Genomic DNA, 21,273 nt, shown 5'->3' on the forward strand with positions numbered 1-21,273 from the left:
TAATAATAATAATAATAATAATAATAATAATAACAATAATAATAACAAATACGATAGAATTGAATAAGGAAATTGTACAAAAATACGAGGGTTGAAGCAGTGGTGGAGGAAGTGGTTGACGCATCGTCAGTGTGGCTTTGTTTATGCTGGAGTGAGTACAGTGGACCCCACATAGCGACTTTAATCCGTGCAAGTGGGCTGATTGTTATGCGAAATTTTCGGTATGCGAATGAATTTTCCCCATAAGAAATAATGGAAATCAAATTAATCCGTGCAAGACACCCAAAAGTATGAAAAAAAAATTTTTACCACATGAAATATACATTTTCCTACACACAAAGAGAAGGATACATGCACAATAGTAGAGTAGTACATGCACAATATATATTGTGCATGTACTACTCTACTAAATGAAGAATAAATGACACTTACCTTTATTGAAGATGCAGCAATGACTGATGAGACACTGTGTCCTGGGAGTCCCTTTTCCTCCTGAGTACTGTAGGTCCTGTTTGGCATTTTCTTCCAGAACAGGCCTTATCACACTGTGTATGCCACTACGATTCTTAAATCTCTCAAACCAACCTTTGCTGGCTTTAAATTCACCAATATGAGCACTAGTTCCAGGCATTTTTCCCTGTTCACCTGGGTGTTAGTCGACTGGTGTGGGTTGCATCCTGGGAGACAAGATTAAGGACCCCAATGGAAATAAGTTAGACAGTCTTCGATGACACTGACTTTTTTGGGTTATCCTGGGTGGCAAATCTTCTGGGGTTAATTGTTTCTTGGCATTCTCAATAAGCCACACCAACAACGGTGCTACAGCAGCAGCAGCAGCTGACGGTGGTACAACAGCAACAGACGATGCTACAGCAGCAACAGACGATGCTACAGCAGCAGCAGACAATGCTACAGCAGCAACAGACGATGCTACAGCAGCAGCAGACGATGCTACAGCAGCAGCAGACGATGCTACAGCAGCAGCAGACGATGCTACAGCAGCAGCAGCAGCTGACGGTGGTACAGCAGCAGCAGATGATGCTACAGCAGCAGCAGACGATGCTACAGCAGCAGCAGACGGTACTACAGCAGCAGCAGCAGCTGACGGTGGTACAACAGCAGCAGCAGCTGACAGTGCAGCAGCAGCTGACAGTGCAGCAGCAGCTGACGGTGGTACAGCAGCTGTACCACCAATAGTAGCGATGGTTGATTGGTGTTTATTATACAACCTGGCCAGCTCGGAGACACGCACTCCACTTTCATACTTATCAATTATCTTTTTCTTCATCTCTATAGTAATTCTCACCCTTATTGCTGTAGGGTTGGCACTAGAAGCTTTCTTGGGGCCCATGGTCACTTATTTTCCAGAAAAAATCACCAAAAACACTGTAATAATACGAAATGTTACGATTGTATGCTTGGATGTTACCGCGGAGGCTGGCTGGTAAACAATGCCACCGGCGGAACATGTGAGCGTGGCTCAGGCCGCACATTGGACGCGTCTCGGACGAAGAGCGGTGAGCGGGTTTTTGGGCGGTATGCGAGGCAAAATTTTTGCGAAAAAAGCGAGCGGTATGCGGATTGTACGGTATGCGATGCGTGCGGTATGCGGGGGTCCACTGTATTAGTCTCCATGCTCTTCCAAACATTTCACAATAATTCATTGTAGTATTTGGTACTTGTAGATTGAGTGTGACTGGAGTGGTTGAGGCAGTGGTAGAGGCAGTGGGTGAGGCAGTGGGTGAGGCAGTGGTAGAGGTAGTGATAGAGGTAGTGATAGAGGCAGTGATAGAGGCAGTGATAGAGGCAGTGATAGAGGCAGTGGGTGAGGCAGTGGTAGAGGCAGTGGTAGAGGCAGTGATAGAGGCAGTGATAGAGGCAGTGATAGAGGCAGTGGGTGAGGCAGTGGTAGAGGCAGTGGTAGAGGCAGTGATAGAGGCAGTGATAGAGGCAGTGATAGAGGCAGTGATAGAGGCAGTGGGTGAGGCAGTGGTAGAGGCAGTGATAGAGGCAGTGATAGAGGCAGTGATAGAGGCAGTGGGTGAGGCAGTGGGTGAGGCAGTGATAGAGGCAGTGATAGGGGCAGTGATAGAGGCAGTGATAGAGGCAGTGATAGAGGCAGTGATAGAGGCAGTGGGTGAGGCAGTGGGTGAGGCAGTGGGTGAGGCAGTGATAGAGGCAGTGATAGAGGCAGTGATAGAGGCAGTGGGTGAGGCAGTGGGTGAGGCAGTGGTAGAGGCAGTGATAGAGGCAGTGATAGAGGCAGTGATAGAGGCAGTGATAGAGGCAGTGGGTGAGGCAGTGGTAGAGGCAGTGGTAGAGGCAGTGATAGAGGCAGTGATAGAGGCAGTGATAGAGGCAGTGGGTGAGGCAGTGGGTGAGGCAGTGGGTGAGGCAGTGATAGAGGCAGTGATAGAGGCAGTGATAGAGGCAGTGGGTGAGGCAGTGGGTGAGGCAGTGGTAGAGGCAGTGATAGAGGCAGTGATAGAGGCAGTGATAGAGGCAGTGATAGAGGCAGTGGTAGAGGCAGTGGTAGAGGCAGTGATAGAGGCAGTGATAGAGGCAGTGATAGAGGCAGTGAGAGGCAGTGATAGAGGCAGTGGGTGAGGCAGTGGTAGAGGCAGTGGTAGAGGCAGTGATAGAGGCAGTGATAGAGGCAGTGATAGAGGCAGTGGGTGAGGCAGTGGGTGAGGCAGTGGGTGAGGCAGTGGTAGAGGCAGTGATAGAGGCAGTGGGTGAGGCAGTGGGTGAGGCAGTGATAGAGGCAGTGGGTGAGGCAGTGGTAGAGGCAGTGATAGAGGCAGTGATAGAGGCAGTGGGTGAGGCAGTGGGTGAGGCAGTGGGTGAGGCAGTGATAGAGGCAGTGATAGAGGCAGTGGGTGAGGCAGTGATAGAGGCAGTGGGTGAGGTAGTGGTAGAGGCAGTGATAGAGGCAGTGGGTGAGGCAGTGGTAGAGGCAGTGGTAGAGGCAGTGATAGAGGCAGTCATAGAGGCAGTGGGTGAGGCAGTGGTATTTACTAACATATATGTTATAAATAATAATAGTACATGTTAATATTAATAACATTTATAATAATAATAATAATAATAATAATAATAATAATAATAATAAATGTTATTCATAATGTACTATTATTATTTATAACATATATGTTAGTAAATATCACTGCCTCTACCACTGCCTCAACCACTACCTCAACCACTGTCTCACCCACTGTCTCACCCCCTGCCTCTATAACTGCCTCTACAACAGCCTCTACAACTGCCTCTATAACTGCCTCTACCACTGCCTCTACCACTCCAGTCACACTCAATCTACAAGCACCAAATACAATGAATTATTGTGAAATGTTTGGAAGAGCACGGAGACTAATACTCACTCCAGCATAAACAAAGCCACACTGACGATGCGTCAACCACTTCCTCCACCACTGCTTCAGCCCTCGTATTTTTGTACAATTTCCTTCTTCAATTCTATCGTATTTATTATTATTATTATTATTATTATATTACTATTATTATTATTATTATTAGCAGTAGCACAAATGTTTGATTCTTTGCCGTGTTCAAGAGTAAACACATGATGTCACCTTCCAATACCTGTCTGAATAGCCATTCTAATATGAAGTCATGGATGGGTTTACATTATTTATACTGTAGTTTAATAGCAAATAATAAACAAACAAAACACTCACCACACAGTGGTGGGAGGGCTGGCTGCCAGTTGCAGGGGTCGGAGGGAGGGTAGTAAGGACTCGTGGCGGTAAACTTAAATATGATTTGGCGGCTGGGAATTTGGCGGTTGGGAATTCGCGAATGTGTGAAGCCCGTGAAAGTTGAAAACGCGAATGTTGAGGGAGACCTGTATTTGTTTTCACTGTTGCACATAAACCTGTCTATCTGTCTGTATCTGTGTGTCTGTTTGTCTGTCTACCTGTGTGTCTGTCTTTCTGTCTACCTGTGTGTCTGTCTTTCTGTCTACCTGTGTGTCTGTCTTTCTGTCTACCTGTGTGTCTGTCTTTCTGTGTGTGTGTCTTTCTGTCTACCTGTGTGTCTTTCTGTCTACCTGTGTGTGTGTCTTTCTGTCTACCTGTGTGTGTGTCTTTCTGTCTACCTGTGTGTGTGTCTTTCTGTCTACCTGTGTGTCTTTCTGTCTACCTGTGTGTCTGTCTTTATGTCTACCTGTGTCTGGCTTTATGTCTACCTGTGTCTGGCTTTATGTCTACCTGTGTGTCTGTCTACCTGTGTCTGTCTACCTGTGTGTCTGTCTTTCTGTCTACCTGTGTGTCTGTCTTTGTCTGCTTGTCTGTCTCAGAGCCACCCATCCAGCCACCCACCCACCCACCCATCCAGCCACCCACCAACCCACCCATCCAGCCACCCACCCACCCATCATCCAGCCACCCACCCACCCATCCAGCCACCCACCCGGCCAACCACAGACCCGGCCACCCAGCCAGCCAGCCGAATACGTATTACACACGTTCCAGAGTTGTTTCTCTTTACTTAGGGTATAGGTTACACAACATTCTGCCAGGATGACACTACCAGTGGTATTCTCCCATTCCACTGTGTCAACAGTACATAAAGATAATAGTAACATATGATACTGTATGCGATGTAAAATTTACAATACATATCACTACCATGTATACATTATATACAGTACATAAATAATTAAAATACAACAATAGAAGTAAATTATGGTAAAAAGAATGAAATAATGATTGTACATTACAGTATTATGTAGGTAGTTTATATAGGAAAGTTTTGACATTATGCCCTACCCAATATGTCGGCAATTTTCAAAGGTTCGACTTACATCCATTTCGACTTACGACCGGTTGGTCGGAACCAAGCTTGGTCGTAAGTCGGATGGTAGGTGTATATATACATGTATACACCTACCATCCGACTTACGACCTGCTCAGCTTACGACCACTCGACTTACGACCGTGTTTTTTATGCCAAATTTTTGGGAAATAAACAACTATTTGTGTTGTACACAGTGTTTATCCTAAACCTTCCAGTATAAAATACAGTACTAACAGCATATAAAGCAAAGTAAAACATGAAATACCAAAATAAAACAATAAAATAAAGTCATTACAAAAATGTGATGTTGATATTCAGTAGCAAAGTTCAACTTACGTCCATTTCGACTTACGACTGGTTTCTCGGAACCGAACTCAGTCGTAAGTCGGATGGTAGGTGTGTGTGTGTGTGTGTGTGTGTGTGTGTGTGTGTTGTGTGTGTGTGTGTGTGTGTGTGTGTGTGTGTGTGTGTGTGTGTGTGTGTGTGTGTGTGTGTGTGTGTGTGTGTGTGTGTGTGTGTGTGTGTGTGTGTGTGTGTGTGTGTGTGTGTGTGTGTGTATATATATATATATATATATATATATATATATATATATATTTTTTTTTTTTTTTTTTTTTCAACACACCAGCCGTCTCCCACTGAGGCACAGTGACTAAAAACAGAAACAAACACTTTCACCACCACCATATTTTGATGATGACACCGATGAATAATGGTGAAAGTACTTCTTTTTTGGGTCACCTTGCCTCGGAAGACAGCTGACGTGTTGAAAAGTACATAGTATACTGTACGTATATATTATTTGTGCAACTCTGTGAAAACGGTGATTATGTATGAATGATGGTGAAAGTGTTTTTGTCTTTTTGGGGTCACCCTGCTTTGGTGGGATATGGCCAGTTTGTTATTTTATATATACAGTACTACTATATATGGAGACAAATGGTATTTGGGACCTGACGATCTGTTGGAGTGTGAGCAGGGTAATATTTAGTGAAGGGATTCAGGGAAACCGGTTATTTTTATATAGCTGGACTTGAGTCCTGGAAATGGGAAGTACAATGCCTACACTCTAAAGGAGGGGTTTCGGGATATTAGCAGTTTGGAGGGATATGTTGTGTATCTTTATATACGTATATGCTTCTAAACTGTTGTGTTCTGAGCACCTCTGCAAAAACAGTGATTATGTGTGAGTGAGGTGAAAGTGATGAATGATGATGAAAGTATTTTCTTTTTGGGGATTTTCCTTCTTTTTTGGGTCACCCTGCCTCGGTGGGAGAAGGCCGACTTGTTGAAAAAAAAAATATATAATTTATTTATTTAATTTTAACATTACAAGATTATTCTTCAATATTTACAAAGAATATGATATTACATACTATAATAACCCTTAAATCTGTGTATAACACAGACATACAGTCTAATCACAAATTATTAAAAGTCGATGGTAAAAAGCTTCTACATATGCAGTAAAACCTCTAATTAACAAACCCCCACTTAACAGATTTTGGAGAGTACTATACGGACAAATAACAGTCCAGACAAACATCGGAATCACTGGAATGAAAGAAAGTCCGTAATTCTGGATTCTACCCATAGCAATAGTGTCTCAGTTAATTTTCAGCAAATGCATTCATTCTCTGTGTATGTACTGTGTATGCTTCTATAAAGAGCTTACATTTATTTGGTAAAGATTGGTGAAGAACTGTACTTTACTTACTTGCTCATGAGTGAATGTCAGGTGGTGGGAAGGAAAGGAGGTGGATGGGTGGGTAAATAACCACTAAATGAGGGACCCAAGATCCAGGAGAGTGGGAAACTAAGGGAGGTCTGGCAGTGTGCTCCTCACTGCCTCCCTACCCACCTGGAGTCTACCTGGAGGGTATTCCAGGAATCAACGCCCCCAAGGTCTGGTCCATGACTAGGCCTCCCGGTGGATCAGGGCCTGATCAACGAGGCTGTTACTGCTGGCTGTAGAGTATTGCTGGTAAGGCAGGGACATGGGTGGGTGAGTCTGGAAGCCCAAGTGAAATGTTCCTGTCCATGATGCCATTCTGTCTGTGGCACAGTACCTGACAGAGCACTCCATCATTCTTCACTATCTTCACAAACTACAGTACACTCACATTCACCCACAGACCCCTCACACCCATCGACCCACCCACTCATGTTTACCCATCCACCAGCCCCCTCTCATTCACCCACCTACCCTCCCTCACAAACATACCTTCTCTCATACATAAGAACGTAAGAAAGAAGGAACACGGCAACAGGTCTACTGACTTATGCAGAGCAGGTCCATGTCTCCCCCCCCCTGGATTAGCTCAATGACCCCCCCCCCTGGATTAGCCCAATGACCCACCTAGTCTGGTCACCTCTACTCAAGGAAGGAGCACGGCACCAGACCCAGCAGCACAAGCTAGTCAGGTCCAACTCACACCCACCAACACCCACTCATGTATTTATCTAATCTATTTTTAAAACTACACAACGTCTTAGCCTCAATAACTGTACTCGGGAGTTTGTTCCACTCATCCACAACTCTATTACCAAACCAGTGCTTTTCTATATCCTTCCTGAATCTGAATTATTCCAACTTGAAACCATTGCTGCGAGTCCTGTCTTGGCTGGAAATTTTCAGCACGCTATTTACATCCCCTTTATTTATTCCTGTTTTCCATTTATACACCTCAATCATATCCCCCCCTAATTCTACGCCTTTCGAGAGAGTGCAGATTCAGGGCCCTCAGTCTACCCTCATAGGGAAGATTTCTGTTACATGGGATCATCTTTGTCATACTCCTCTGTACGTTTTCCAGAGCATTTATATCCATTCTGTAATACGGTGACCAGAACTAAGCCTAAATGAGGCCTAACCAAGGATATATAGAGTTGAAGAACAACCTGAGGACTTCTATTATTTATACTTCATGATATGAAGCCAAGAATTCTGTTAGCTTTATTGCAAACACTAATGCACTGTTGTCTTGGTTTTAGATTACTGCTAACCAGAACTCCTAAATCCTTTTCACAATCAGTAGTATTAAGATCTACATTATTTAATTTATATGTGGCATGGTTATTTACCTGTCCAACATTTAGAACTTTGCATTTGTCAATATTAAACTGCATCTGCCACTTCTCCAACCATTGCATCAGTCTATTCAAGTCATCCTGGAGTGCTCTAGTGTCCTCATTAGAATGAATTGGACGGCCTATTTTGGTGTCATCAGCAAATTTGCTTATGTCGCTATTTATTCCCTCATCTATGTCATTTACGTAAATTGTGAACAACAACGGGCCCAACACTGACCCTTGAGGAACACTGCTTGTGACGTGTCCCCATTCTGATTTCTCCCCATTTATGCAAACTCTCTGCTGCCTATTTGTCAGCCATGCCTCTACCCAGGAAAAAATTTCTCCTATTCCGTGTGCCTTAAGTTTCCTCAATAGCCTCTGGTGTGGAACTCTATCGAAAGCCTTACTGAAGTCCATATACACAGTATCATATTCATTACCATGATCTACCTCCTCAAACACCTTAGTGAAAAAAGTTAGTAAATTCGTAAGACAGGAACGCCCCTTTGTAAAACAGTGTTGAGATTCATTAATCAATCTGTGCCTATCAAGATGGCTACGAATTGCTTCGGCAATTATTGATTCCATAAATTTTCCCACTATGGAGGTAAGGCTTATTGGTCTATAGTTTGAAGCCAAGGAACTGTCACTTGCCTTGTAAATAGGTATTACATTTGCCATTTTCCACTTATCAGGCACTATGCCAGTTTGTAGCGATATGTTAAAAAGATTAGCCAAAGGTATGCTAAGTTCCTCTTTACATTCCTTTAACACCCTTGCAAACAGTTCATCAGGACCTGGGGATTTGTTAGGTTTTAGTTTCTCTATTTGTCCGAGGACCATGTCACTAGTTACTGCAATCGTGCAGAGTTTATTATCATCCTGTTCTACATAATCTATTATTTCAGGAATATCGCTAGTATTTTCCTGGGTGAAAACTGAGAGGAAGTAGGTATTGAGAATTTCACACATAGCCTTATCACTGTCAGTGATCTGACCAGAGTTACTCTTAAGTGGGCCAATCTTGTCCCTAATCTTACTTCTGTATACCTGAAAGAGCCCTTTTGGGTTAGTCTTTGAATCCCTTGCGACCTTAGCCTCATAATCCCTTTTTGCTTTTCTTAATCCTTTCTTTATTTCTCTCTTTAATTGAATATACTGATTTCTAAACTTCCCATCCCCTCTTTTGATATGCCTATATATGCCTCTCTTTTGACCAATGAGATGTTTTAATCTATTGTTTATCCATTTGGGATAATTTTTGCTAGATCTAATTTCCCTACTCAGAACAAAAGTTGTCCCTGGCAGCTAGAACTATGCTCTGAAAAACGTCATATTGGCAGCCAAGATCACCTACCTGACCCATAGTCAGGACATCCCAATTTAGCCCACCCAGGTAATTTTTCAGTCCCATGAAGTCAGCCAAGCGAAAATCTGGGACAGAGATTTGATTGCAATTATCTGGGTAATTCCATGATACATATATTGAAACTAAGTGATTTGTGATCACTTTCCCCAAGCTCATCATTAACCTCAAGATTATTAATTAGTGTATCTTTGTTAGCAAGAACCAAGTCAAGCAGATCGTTTCCTCTAGTTGGTTCTGTCACAACCTGTTCTAAAAAGCAATCCTGAACCATATCAAGAAAGTCACTAGACTCAAGATTTCCTGTCATATTGTTCCGATCAATTTGTCTAAAGTTAAAATCTCCCATTATCACAACATTTTTATATTTAGATGCCTTATGAATTTCGTCCCATAACAGCTTACTTCACTCCCTATCAAGGTTTGGGGGCCTATAAATCACACCCAAAATTAATGTCACGTCCCTCGAGAAACTGTAACCAAACAGATTCTGTGTTCGATGTTCAAACAGATTCTGTGTTCGATGTTTTTAATCTTATATCATGTCTAAGACAACAATATAAATTTTCTCTGACATACATCGCCACTCCACCACCCTTCCTGTTGATCCTATCAGTGTGGAATAGTTTATAACCCAAACATCACACCAATCCTGTCAAACTCACCCTCTCTTACACACCCACTTACCCACCCTCACACCCATCTCATACTCACCCTCTCATATTCACCCACCCTCTACAAATACAAACTTTATTTCTTTGCATAGTACACAATGTGAGGTCTACATGTTATAAAATATTGGTAAACACAAAGAAAGCCACTAGCATGCCAGAACATTTCAGGCAGACTAATCCTAAAGCTTACAGACTACTTAAAATCAGAGAGGTTATGGAGCAGTAAATTCTAATTTTTCATTATTTTACATTAATACAAATGAGAGGCAGCCAAAAATTTTATAATTATTATGATTTATAATAGTGAGGTTGCAAGAAACAAATGAAAGAATTGTAATTAATCCCTTGACTGTCGCAACCCCAAATCCTGAGGTGTCTCCTGGCATCGCAAAATTTAAAAAAAAAAAAAAAAAAAAAAAAATCTTATGAAATGATAAGAGAATCTTTTCCTGATTGTAATAATACCAAAAGAACGAAATTTTATAGAAAACTGACGGAAATACGCTTTCGCGAAGTTAGCGACCTCGGCGATATTTACGAATCGGCGATTTCGCCCACTTTGAACCCTATTTTCGGCTAATTCCATTGTTCCAGTCGACCAAACTCATAGCTATTTCTTTAGAACTCTGTTCTTTCTATCGATTGAGTACAAGAAACTGCCCATGTACTGATTTCACTTACCCAATAACATAGTCAGAAATTTGCAATTTGGCCAATTTCACGAAAATTAAAAAATATGACAATTTCAAAATAGGGTCCAGAATGAATAATGCCGACATTTCTGACTCTAAAATAACTTTTTCTCTGTTCATCAGCCAGGCCCCTCTGATATTACTCTTGCTTTCTATTTTTAATTTTTATTCAAAAAAAAAAAAAAAAAAAAAAAAAAAAAATAGAAGATTTACTGTTATGCAGACTACTGCAATATTATAATAACTGTATAATGTCAACTCATTCATGACTGCATATTAGAATGGCTACTTGGACATTTATTGGAAATTGACATCATTTGTTTACTTTGAACATCGGCAAAAATCAAACATTTCCCCTTCTTTGAGCTCCATTTCAAGGTTCTTTTCATAATAAAGCCAATCAAAATCATCTCTATTTCTATAATATGTTTTCCATTCTATCAAAGGACACCAAGAAAATGAGAATACAACCATAAATACTATACGAAAATAGACCACAAATTCGTCATTTTAATTAAAAAAAAAACGGTCGGAGTTTTTTTTTCCCATTATGCACTGCGTGCTACAGGATTTTTTTTATATGGTGCACACTGACCACACAGACCCATTCTCTCACATGTGGGCCTACCAGCTTTCTCCTGCTTGATTTGAAGCCGCTAGAATTTATGAGTATATATACGTCAAAAACGGTGGCTCATAAGACATATATATATGACCAAAACAGTCAAAGGGTTAATACAATTTACAATATTACAACAGTACAATTTTAAGTGTGTGTTAATATTTTAGAATCATTTAGTGGTTTCTAAGTTATAAGGGATTACTGAGTAATTTCAAACTGGTTGAATGATTTCTAGCATAGTACAGTGCTGGTTTAGTTAAGTTTGGGAAATGAGATTTTTAATTATAGCCCTAAATTTATTTGCAAGCAGGGGACCTTTTGCTGGTTTGGGCAATGAATTCCAGATCTTGGGGCCTTTTATGTGCATTGCATTTTTGCATAGGGTGAGACAGGACATGAGGGATGTCAAACAGTTTTGTACCTTGTGCTGTGCCTGTGCATTCTGTTGTAGCTGTCAAGTAATAGTTTGAGAGGAAGGTTTACACTGGAGTTTAATGTTCTATAAATATAGTACGCACCATAATATGAGTGCATATTTTGTGTATCAAGTAGGTTCAAGTTCTTGAAGAGTGGAGGGGTGTGTTGTCGGGCACAGGAAGATTTTAGATAGTAAGCACAAGTCTGATATAGGCCTGTAGTTGCTCAATTCAGTTGGATCACCTCCTTTGAGGATTGGGGTAACCCTTGCTGTCTTGAGGATGGATGGGAAGGCTTAAGATTCCACTGATTTGTTAAACAGAGTTGCAGTAATGGGTGACAGCACATGAGTTTTTTTTGTACATGTGTGGTGGCAAGTTATTTAGGTCTCCTGCCTTGTTTTTTAGTGATTTTAATGATGAGAGAGACTTCAGTAGGATTAGCAGAAGCGACATATAGAGCATTAGGGTGGTTTCCAGTGAAGTAGTCTTTCACCTGAGTATTTGAGGCTGGGATTTTGCTTGTTAGTTTTCATCCAATAGTAGAGAAGAGGACTAAGTTTGTTGGCAGTGTCTGCAGGCTGAATGTGTGGTTCATCCAGTTTTGTTAGGTTTATATCTGTTTCTGGACAGTTTTCTGGAGCCCAGGATTTCAGAGAGGGTTTTCCAGGTTTTTTCATATCCCCTTTTATTTTGTTAAATTTCCTTGCATAATCGAGTTGTTGAGACTTCTGAGTTAGATTTGTAAGTATTGGCATGTATCATTTTGTCTGTCTTTTGTTACTAAACCGTGTCTGTAATAATGTTGGTAGAATTACCGACAATATGTAAAGTAAAAGGACACAAGTGCAACTAATATGACATTTTATTGTGGCAACGTTTCGCTCTCCAGGAGTGGCTTGACAAAGCTCCTGGAAAGTGAAACATTGCCACAATAAAATGTCACATTAGTTGCACTTGTGTCCTTTTACCTAAACCCTGTCTGAACTGTTTTTCATACTGGTGTTTTTTATCAATGGATTTGAGGATACTGGTTGTAATCCATGGGCTGTTTAGTCTCTTAGCTGTGATCTGCTTAGTTTTAACTGGACAATGCCATTCATGGTGTCTTATATTCACCCTCTCATACCCACTACCCACACTCAACTCCAGCCCAACCTCCCTCACACTTTCCCTTTTAAACTCTTACCCTCTTTCGCATTCACCCACGATCACACTCACCCTCTCACCGACCCACTCTCTCATACCTAATCACATTCTCAACTATTCTTACTCTTCCTTTTTCACACCCTCTCTGTAATTTTTAATAGGTCTGAGTGTTCTCTGTATCCAGTAGTGTCTTCAAAACCAACCAATATGAAAAATAAATTTCTTAATTTGGCAATAACAGACAATCAGCAATAATGTATACCCCCTCCTCCCCATTAGTCTGTTAAGTTAAGGGTTTGCTGTCAATTCATACTACAATACCATACATACTTTTTTGCGATTCTTTAATTCTTGTACTTCACGCTTAACATCGACCTCCGGTGCACCACTCTCCTTCAATTGGCGGACAATATCACCCTGGAATATAAAATAATTACATGAAAGAAAAAAGTGACTGACAGAAATGTATAACACATCAATACCGTAATTTGTGTACAATATGTGTGTGCATGAAGCGTGTTAGATAGGAGTGAATGGAGACGAATGATACTTGGGACCTGACGATCTGTTGGAGTGTGAGCAGGGTAATATTTAGTGAAGGGATTCAGGGAAACCGGTTATTTTCATATAGTCGGACTTGAGTCCTGGAAATGGGAAGTACAATGCCTGCACTTTAAAGGAGGGGTTTGGGATATTGGCAGTTTGGAGGGATATGTTGTGTATCTCTATACGTATATGCTTCTAAACTGTTATATTCTGAGCACCTCTGCAAAAGCAGTGATAATGTGAGAGTGTGGTGAAAGTGTTGAATGATGATGAAAGTATTTTCTTTTTTGGGATTTTCTTTCTTTTTTTTGGGTCATCCTGCCTCGGTGGGAGACGACCGACTTGTTGAAAAAAAAAAAAAAAAAATGAAGAAAAATTGATTAAAATAAGAGAGTTAAGGCTACTCTTCTTCCTGAAGCAGCTAAAGTTACATCAGTTAACCCCTTGAGGGGTCCAGACCCCTAATCTGAAAAGTGTCCACAGGGTCCAAGAACTTTCAAAAAAAAAATTTTTTATTTTTTCTTACGAAATAGTGGAGATTCTTTTTCTGAAGATAAAAAAAAACAAATAGTATGAAAGTTGATGGAAAAGTGATGAAATTACGCTATCGTGAATTTTGCTGTGCCAGTGATCTTTACGCATCAAGAAGGTGCTGGACAGGCACCTAAAGTCAGTACCTGACCAGCCAGGCTGTGGTTCGTATGTCGGTTTGCGTGCGGCCAACAGTAACAGTCTGGTTGATCAGGCTCTGATCTACCACGAGGCCTGGTCACAGACCAGGCCGTGGGGGCACTGATCCCTGAAACCCTCTCCAGGTATACACCAGGCATCGGCAATTTTGCCCATTTTGAAGCCTATTTTAGGCCAATTACTTTGTTCCAGTTGACCAAATTCTTAGCTATTTCACTAGTATGTCTTGTATTTTATTGACAGGGCACAAGAAACTCCCCACTCAACTATTTCGACTACCCAATAAAGTGATCAGTTATTGATAATTTGGCCAATTTCACACAAATTTCAAGATCAGATAAGATTTCGTTTGGATTTTTAACCCCGGAGGGTTAGCCACCCAGGATAACCCAAGAAAGTCAGTGCGTTATCGAGGACTGTCTAACTCAATTCCATTAGGGCCCTCAATCTTGTCCCCCAGGATGTGACCCACACCAGTTGACTAACACCCAGGTACCTATTTTCTGCTCGGTGAACAGGACAACAGGTGTAAGGAAACGTGTCGAAATGTTTCCACCAGCCAGGAATTGAACCTGAGCCCTCCGTGTGCGAAGCAGGAGCTTTAGCCACTAGGCCACCGAACCACCGATTTCAAAACAGGATCCAGAATAAATAATGCAATCACTACTGGCACTAAAATATCCTCTGTTTATTAGTTACGTTTCCAGGCTTTACACAAATTCCATTTTGACTTTTTATTCAATGAATATTCTCACACCAAAAAATAGATTTACTGTTATGCAATAGTGCAATAACTGTATAAATAATATCAATGCATTCGTGAACGCATATCAGATCCACCAGTTAACATGTATTGGACGCGTGATGTGATTTCTTTATTCTTGAACATTGGCAAAAATCAAACAATTCCGCTACTTTGAGCCCAATATCAAGCTATTTTCAGTCCTAACACCAATCAAAATCATCTCTATTTCTATAATATATCTTCCATTCTATCAAATGAGACCAAGAACCCAAGAATACAACCATAAAAACCACGTAAAAATTCACCGCAAAGTTGCAGTCTTGAACCAAAAAACATGGTTGCAGTTTTTTCTCATGCACTGTGTGCTGCAGGATATTTTTTATATGGTGCACACTTACCACACAGACCCATTCTCTCATATCTAAGTCCAAATTTACCGTACACAGCTTATCTGACTGAGCTGAGCTCATCATGTAGTACTACGACATGGCCCGTAACTTTAAACCCGTAGAACAATGGCACGAAGCCTCAAGGGGTTAAATTACATGTTGATAACAGTATTTAAAAAAATAAACAAACATGGTAACAGAGAGATGGTTATGTATACTTACAGACTGCAGTCAGCAACAACTTGATCAATCAGGCAATCACTAGAAGCCTGACCTAAGTCTATGCAGCAGGTAGAACTTTAAAACCCATCACAAATATTTCACTTGTCAAAGATTGATTAAGTGTATGTAGTTATGTAGGTAGTGGTATTTCCTCCATACCATACTGAGCTGGTAGGGTAAGATTAGATTTTGTTCAGATTTTTAACCCCGGAGGCTTAGCCATCAATTCTCTAAATGTCAGTATGTCTATCATTACTTTCACTAAAACCTGGCTAAAACATGATGTCACAAACATCTATGCCATACCTGGCTACATGGCCAAACACAATTGTAGGCCAGATCAATTAGGTGGCACAGCTATATACAACTCTGATGAACTTGAATGTATAAAATCTACTTGCACTAGGGATGAATATGGTGAATATACATTTGCTAAATTTAAATCCAAAAACCTTAAAAAGCCTATGCATCCAAAATCAGTTTCTCCTGACTTACACAAAATATAATTACAGTATCTCCATTGCACAAATCAGTTATTATTATGCATTTTCCATTTTTTTTTGCAAGACTCAATATTTTCTTGCAATAGGGAAAAATGTAACATAAACTAATGAAAGCAATTTAACCTTACTTTGCCATCAGTATATATGTGTCTATATTTGGCCAATCTGCAACACAGTACTAACTGTTGATTGGCTCAGATGAGCAGCTGCACAGTCCAACCTCCCAAGATAAACTATAGCCAATTAAATTATATATGTTTTTTTCCAGTGTCAGTCTCACTGTATCAATCTTAGACTGTACCAACTCACTGGGGTAGTCTGACTGTTGTTACTGTCACCTTGGGTCTCTTATCTATTCACCTATTTGTGATATATGTACACACAAGTTGGTTATAACTATGACCATAATTTTTATAGGGGTGGACCAGTAAGCCAGCAGAAGGCTTCAGTCAGATGACCAAAAGCTCCAACGGTGGGTCATTTGACTAAGACCCTCATCAGGAAACACTTGTCCTGTTTCCTGAGGAACCTTACCTACCTATTTGTGGTTGCTGGAGTTGAGTCTCAGCTCCTGGCCCTGCTTTTCCACTGGCCTCGATTGGTTTCCCTTCTTGCTGCATGAACCCTATCATACCTCTTCCTGAAACTATGTATAGATATCCCCTGGCCTGATAAGCAACACTCTTGCTTCACACACACGTGCCCATGGTTTGAGCCTTGGCAAGGGTGGAAACACTGGGTATGTTTCCTTACACTTACTGTCCCCATTCACCTAACAAGTAGGTACCTGGGTGTTAGTCGACAGGTGTGGGCTGCATCCTGGGGAACAAGACTGAGGACCCCAATGGAAATAAGACTGACAGTCCCTCGATGACACACTGACTTTCTTGGGCTATCCTGGGTGGCTAACCCACCAAGGTTAAAAATCCATGCAAAATCTTATCTTGTTCCTCTACCACTTTATTGTCTAGGTCATGTACCCCAGACCCACAGCATCAACAGACTTGCCCTGTTGATTCCTCACTGGTGTGTCCTTTTGTCTAACAAAGTCCTCAGGTTTTATACCCCGCAGCTCTGGGACTAGTCTAATGCAAACTTTTGAACTTTCTACAGTATCTTGACATGCTTAATAAGATGTGGGTTCCATACTGGTGCTACATACTTCAAAATGGGCCTGACAAATGTAGTAGTGTCATGATTTTTAGTAATACCTTCAAAACTATGTGCTACGGCCACAAAGGTCATACAGTAGTTGTGTCCTGAATGATTTATTAAAGTTACTGAAAATTATCCTTACATTTATTTTTTATACGTCCTTCCTTTGAAGCAAAATGAGGAAAAAAAGTATTAAGGTATGACAAATGTTGGTAATTAAGAACAAAAGTTTGAACAGAGGTGTGGATACCCACCTGGTCTTTACATCTGGCTCTGAGAGGTGCCAGCTGCTGCTCCACCTGGGGATCCATGGTGTCTTGGAGGGTCTGGAGCTGGATCCTGCGCTTAGCTATATGTTTCTTACTACCCCACCCTGGCTCCTCACCCTTACACCTTATCTGCACCAGCTGGGGTGAGCAACGACGTAGTTGGTTCAGTACACTGCGGGAGAAAGTAGAGAGTGACCAGAGGTTCCTCATGTGTCTACCAGTCAGGTTCAGTGTCAACACCACACGCCCGCACACGCCCGCGCACGCCCGCACCTCCTGCCACGTGCTCATCCATAATCAAATTCAAATTGAAGTTTATTACAACATTATACATTGTTCCTACAGAAATGGGTGAGACTTGAATGCATATTATTATTATTATTATTAAAATCAAGACTAAGCGCTAAACCCATAAGGGTTATACAGCTTGAATACATGTATACAGTGCATTTCGAGCAAGCTTAGTGAGTAAGTTTATTTAGGCACACGTATACATAAGTACAATTATACATTGTGTAAATTACCTAGAATAACCCAAAAAAGTCAGTAACTTATTTCCATTGAGCTAACTTGCTACTAAACTCCCTACCTGACCCTACGTCACAGCTTAGCAGAAATTATTTTTTATCTTGTGATTCAATTTACTCTGAATCAGTCATATTTTTAAATTTTAAATATTAAAGTGATAGATTCCAACGTGTGATATCAATGACAGATGCTTATAGACTGTGAAGTATTAACTCGCTGTTTGTTAAGAACAGTTTACATGCGAAAGTGATATTATAGTAAATAAAAAGCAAACATGATCTATACCCATTATTATTTATTGTTATAATCAAAAGGAAGCGCTAAACCTACTAAATAGACCCCAATGGAAATAAGTCACTCTGACTTTTTTGGGTTATCCCAGGTTCTCTACACATATGCTGCTATGTATGATAATTCTATGTAACTGTATTTGAGTATACCTGAGTAAACTTACTTACTTATAGTTGTTTGATACATCAGGTAATTTTGTTGGGGTGAAGAGTTAAAACGGCCTGAGGGCCGTATGAACCCTATGGAAGCCTCTTTCAAGTTTATTCTCTATAAGGGTTACAATGTGGTGTTTACAGGTTTTGGGTATTGTGTGGTTTACATGTTATAAAATACTAATTACAGAGGAGGCCACTAGGACACCTAGCATGGCTAGGCATTTCGAGCAGACCTAGATTAATTCTTAACATTAAATCCTTACAGATTATGGTATAAAGGCTAAGTGACTAAATCATAATTTGTGAGTTTAGCAATGTGAATGCTTTTGTTTTGGCACAATACAAGGTGTCTATATTGGAGTATCATAGGCAAACTTATGACTAGTTAGGATTTATTATTTTAAGATTAAGATTAGTATTTCTGGGTTTATAGTCAGTGGGTGAGTGAGTGTAATTTTGAACCACCAGGTGGTTATCATGTAGTTAGTTGTCGGGGTGTATCAGGGAGATAAGATGTTTTTTAACTGTAGTTTTGAAAGTGATGAATGTGTCTGCAGTTCTAGAGTTTTCAGGTAGGGTGTTCCAGATTTTAGGTCCTTTGAAATACATTGAATTTTTGTAAAGGTTTAGTCGAACACGGGGAATGTCATAGAGATGTTTGTGTCTGGTGTTATGCCTGTGGGTTCTGTCACAACTATCAAGAAAACGTTTTAGGTCAAGGTTAATATTGGAATTTAAGGTCCTGTAGATATAGATTGCACAGTAGTAAGTGTGGATGTTCTGAACAGGGAGTAAGTTTAGATCTATGAAAAGTGGGGGGGGGGGGTGTTGCCAGGGATGGGATTTAGTGATTATTATTACTGCGGCTTTTTGTTGGGTTATTATTGGCTTTAGGTGTGTTGCTGCAGTTGATCCCCAAGCACAGATAGCACAGGTGAGGTATGGATATATAAGTGAATGGTATAGTGTGAGAAGGACAGTTTGCGGCACGTAGTATCGTATCTTGGAGAGGATCCCCACCGTTTTGGATACTTTTTTTTGTTATGTGTTGGATATGGGTGCTGAAATTTAGGTTGTTGTCGAGGTATAGGCCAAGGAATTTGCCCTCATTATGTCTGGTAATTAGAGTGTTGTCGATCTTAATGTTAAGTTCCGCAATATCTGCTCTGCTACCAAACATAATATAGTAGGTTTTGCCAGTGTTAAGTGTAAGTTTATTGGCTGTCATCCAAGTCGATATTTGAGCAGCTCCTCGTTAACAATGGTGTTGAGGGTGGCAAGATTAGGGTGGGAGATGACGTAAGTCGTGTCGTCAGCAAAGAGAATGGGTTTCAGGTGTTGGGATATGTTTGGAAGATCATTGATGTAAATGAGGAAGAGCAGGGGTCCAAGGACACTTCCCTGCGGAACTCCAGTATCAAGTGGCCGTATTGATGAGGCTGTCTTTAATGGAGACATACTGATACCTATTAGAAAGGTAGGATTTAAAATATGCAAGCACATGGCCTCTTATACCATAGTGGTCAAGTTTGTGGAGTAGGATGCCGTGGTCTACTGTGTCAAACGCTTTTCTTAGGTCCCCCTCAAGGAAGGTTCCTTGATGTTGGTGAGGGGCTCTTGATTTAGGGAATTGGATTTGTGCTCCAGTTCCCCGAATTAAGCCTGAATGCCTTCCACATCCCCCCCCCCCCAGGCGCTGTATAATCCTCTGGGTTTAGCGCTTCCCCCTTGATTATAATAATAATTTTCTTAGGTCAATAAAAATTCCTAGTGGATATTCCTTATTTTCCAATGCTGTGTAAAGCAGGTCTAGCATTTTTATAATTGCATCATTAGTGCTTTTATTTTTCCTGAATCCAAATTGGCAGGGGTTGAGTATGTTTTGTGACGTTATAAATGAATATAGTCTCCTGTGCACGAGTTTCTCGAAGATTTTGGATAGCAATGGTAGGTTTGATATTGGCCTATAGTTGTTTACGTCTGTAGGGTCACCACCTTTATGTATTGGTGTAACCCTTGCTGTCTTGAGTAGTGTCGGGAAAGTGCTAGTTTCTAGTGACTTGGTAAAAAGTAATGTAATAGCATACCATCCCCAACTTGGTATGGTCTGTAGTTGTGGATTGCTGTGTATCCTGGTAGTGGGTAGATATCTATTGTGTCCTGCTTAAGCCAGGTCTCAGTAAGAATAATGCAGGAGAAGGGTGTCTTTAGTGACTCAAGGAGTGCCAGGAGGTCATCATAGTGTTTGCTTAAGGACCTGATTCCCCTCAAGGAAGGTTCCTTGATGTTGGTGAGGGGTTCTTGATTTAGGGAATTGGATCTGTGCTCCAGTTCCCCAAATTAAGCCTGAATGCCTTCCACATCCCCCCCCAGGCGCTGTATAATCCTCCGGGTTTAGCGCTTCCCCCTTGATTATAATAATAATTAAGGACCTGATGTTGTAGTTAAGAACTGATAGACTTTGAGCAGTGTTCAGGATAGTTCAGGCAGTTACTTTCCAATAAGTTTTGATTGTGTGTTAGATTATGGAGGTTTAGATCAGGGTCAACGTGATCATTCATCTTTTAGGTTTAAATAGTGGTTGTTTATACCCTGTATAATGTGGTGAGTTCTAATACTGATTTCTGTAGTGGTGGGAGGTTTGGATAAGTATACCGTTAAAGCACTTTGGCCGTATAGAGTATAGCTACTAATAAACATAATGAAATTGATATTGTCTATGTGTTGTGCTAGAATGAGCTTTAGTACAACTAGGTATAAACTAATACTATAAAAAAAAAAATTACAAGTGGCACCAGACTCACTCTTGTAATTGCACTAAGGTCTAATATAATGAATTTAGTGTTGTCTATGTATTGAGCTAGAATGATTATAATCAAGCTCGTATGATGATCATAATGCTAATAATGACAATGATGATAATAATAATTCAGTATTTTGTTACTTTTAAGCGATTGCTCTTTTAAGATAT

General features: G+C 40.7%; 1 protein-coding gene across 4 annotated transcripts in view; it reads right to left on the reverse strand.

Moving 5' to 3' along the window:
• The window catches only part of GlyRS (glycine--tRNA ligase), a 121,882-nt gene extending 103,445 nt beyond the window's left edge, over positions 1–18,437 (reverse strand). For 2 of the 4 annotated variants that reach the window (XM_070088849.1, XM_070088845.1), the window contains exons 1-2: positions 17,314–17,634; positions 13,140–13,226 (exon numbers count right to left, since the gene is read on the reverse strand). In XM_070088849.1, coding sequence (XP_069944950.1) covers positions 13,140–13,226; positions 17,314–17,619 — 393 coding nt within the window. In that variant the 5' untranslated portion in view covers positions 17,620–17,634. Of the gene's footprint in view, positions 1–13,139; positions 13,227–17,313; positions 17,635–18,310 lie in introns of those variants that run through there. The other 2 variants (XM_070088848.1, XM_070088847.1) reach the window with 2 other exon arrangements.
• Between the last annotated feature and the right edge of the window lie 2,836 nt (positions 18,438–21,273).

Source organism: Cherax quadricarinatus, chromosome 26 (assembly GCF_038502225.1).
Source record: "Cherax quadricarinatus isolate ZL_2023a chromosome 26, ASM3850222v1, whole genome shotgun sequence".
NCBI classification, from domain to species: Eukaryota; Metazoa; Arthropoda; class Malacostraca; order Decapoda; family Parastacidae; genus Cherax; species Cherax quadricarinatus.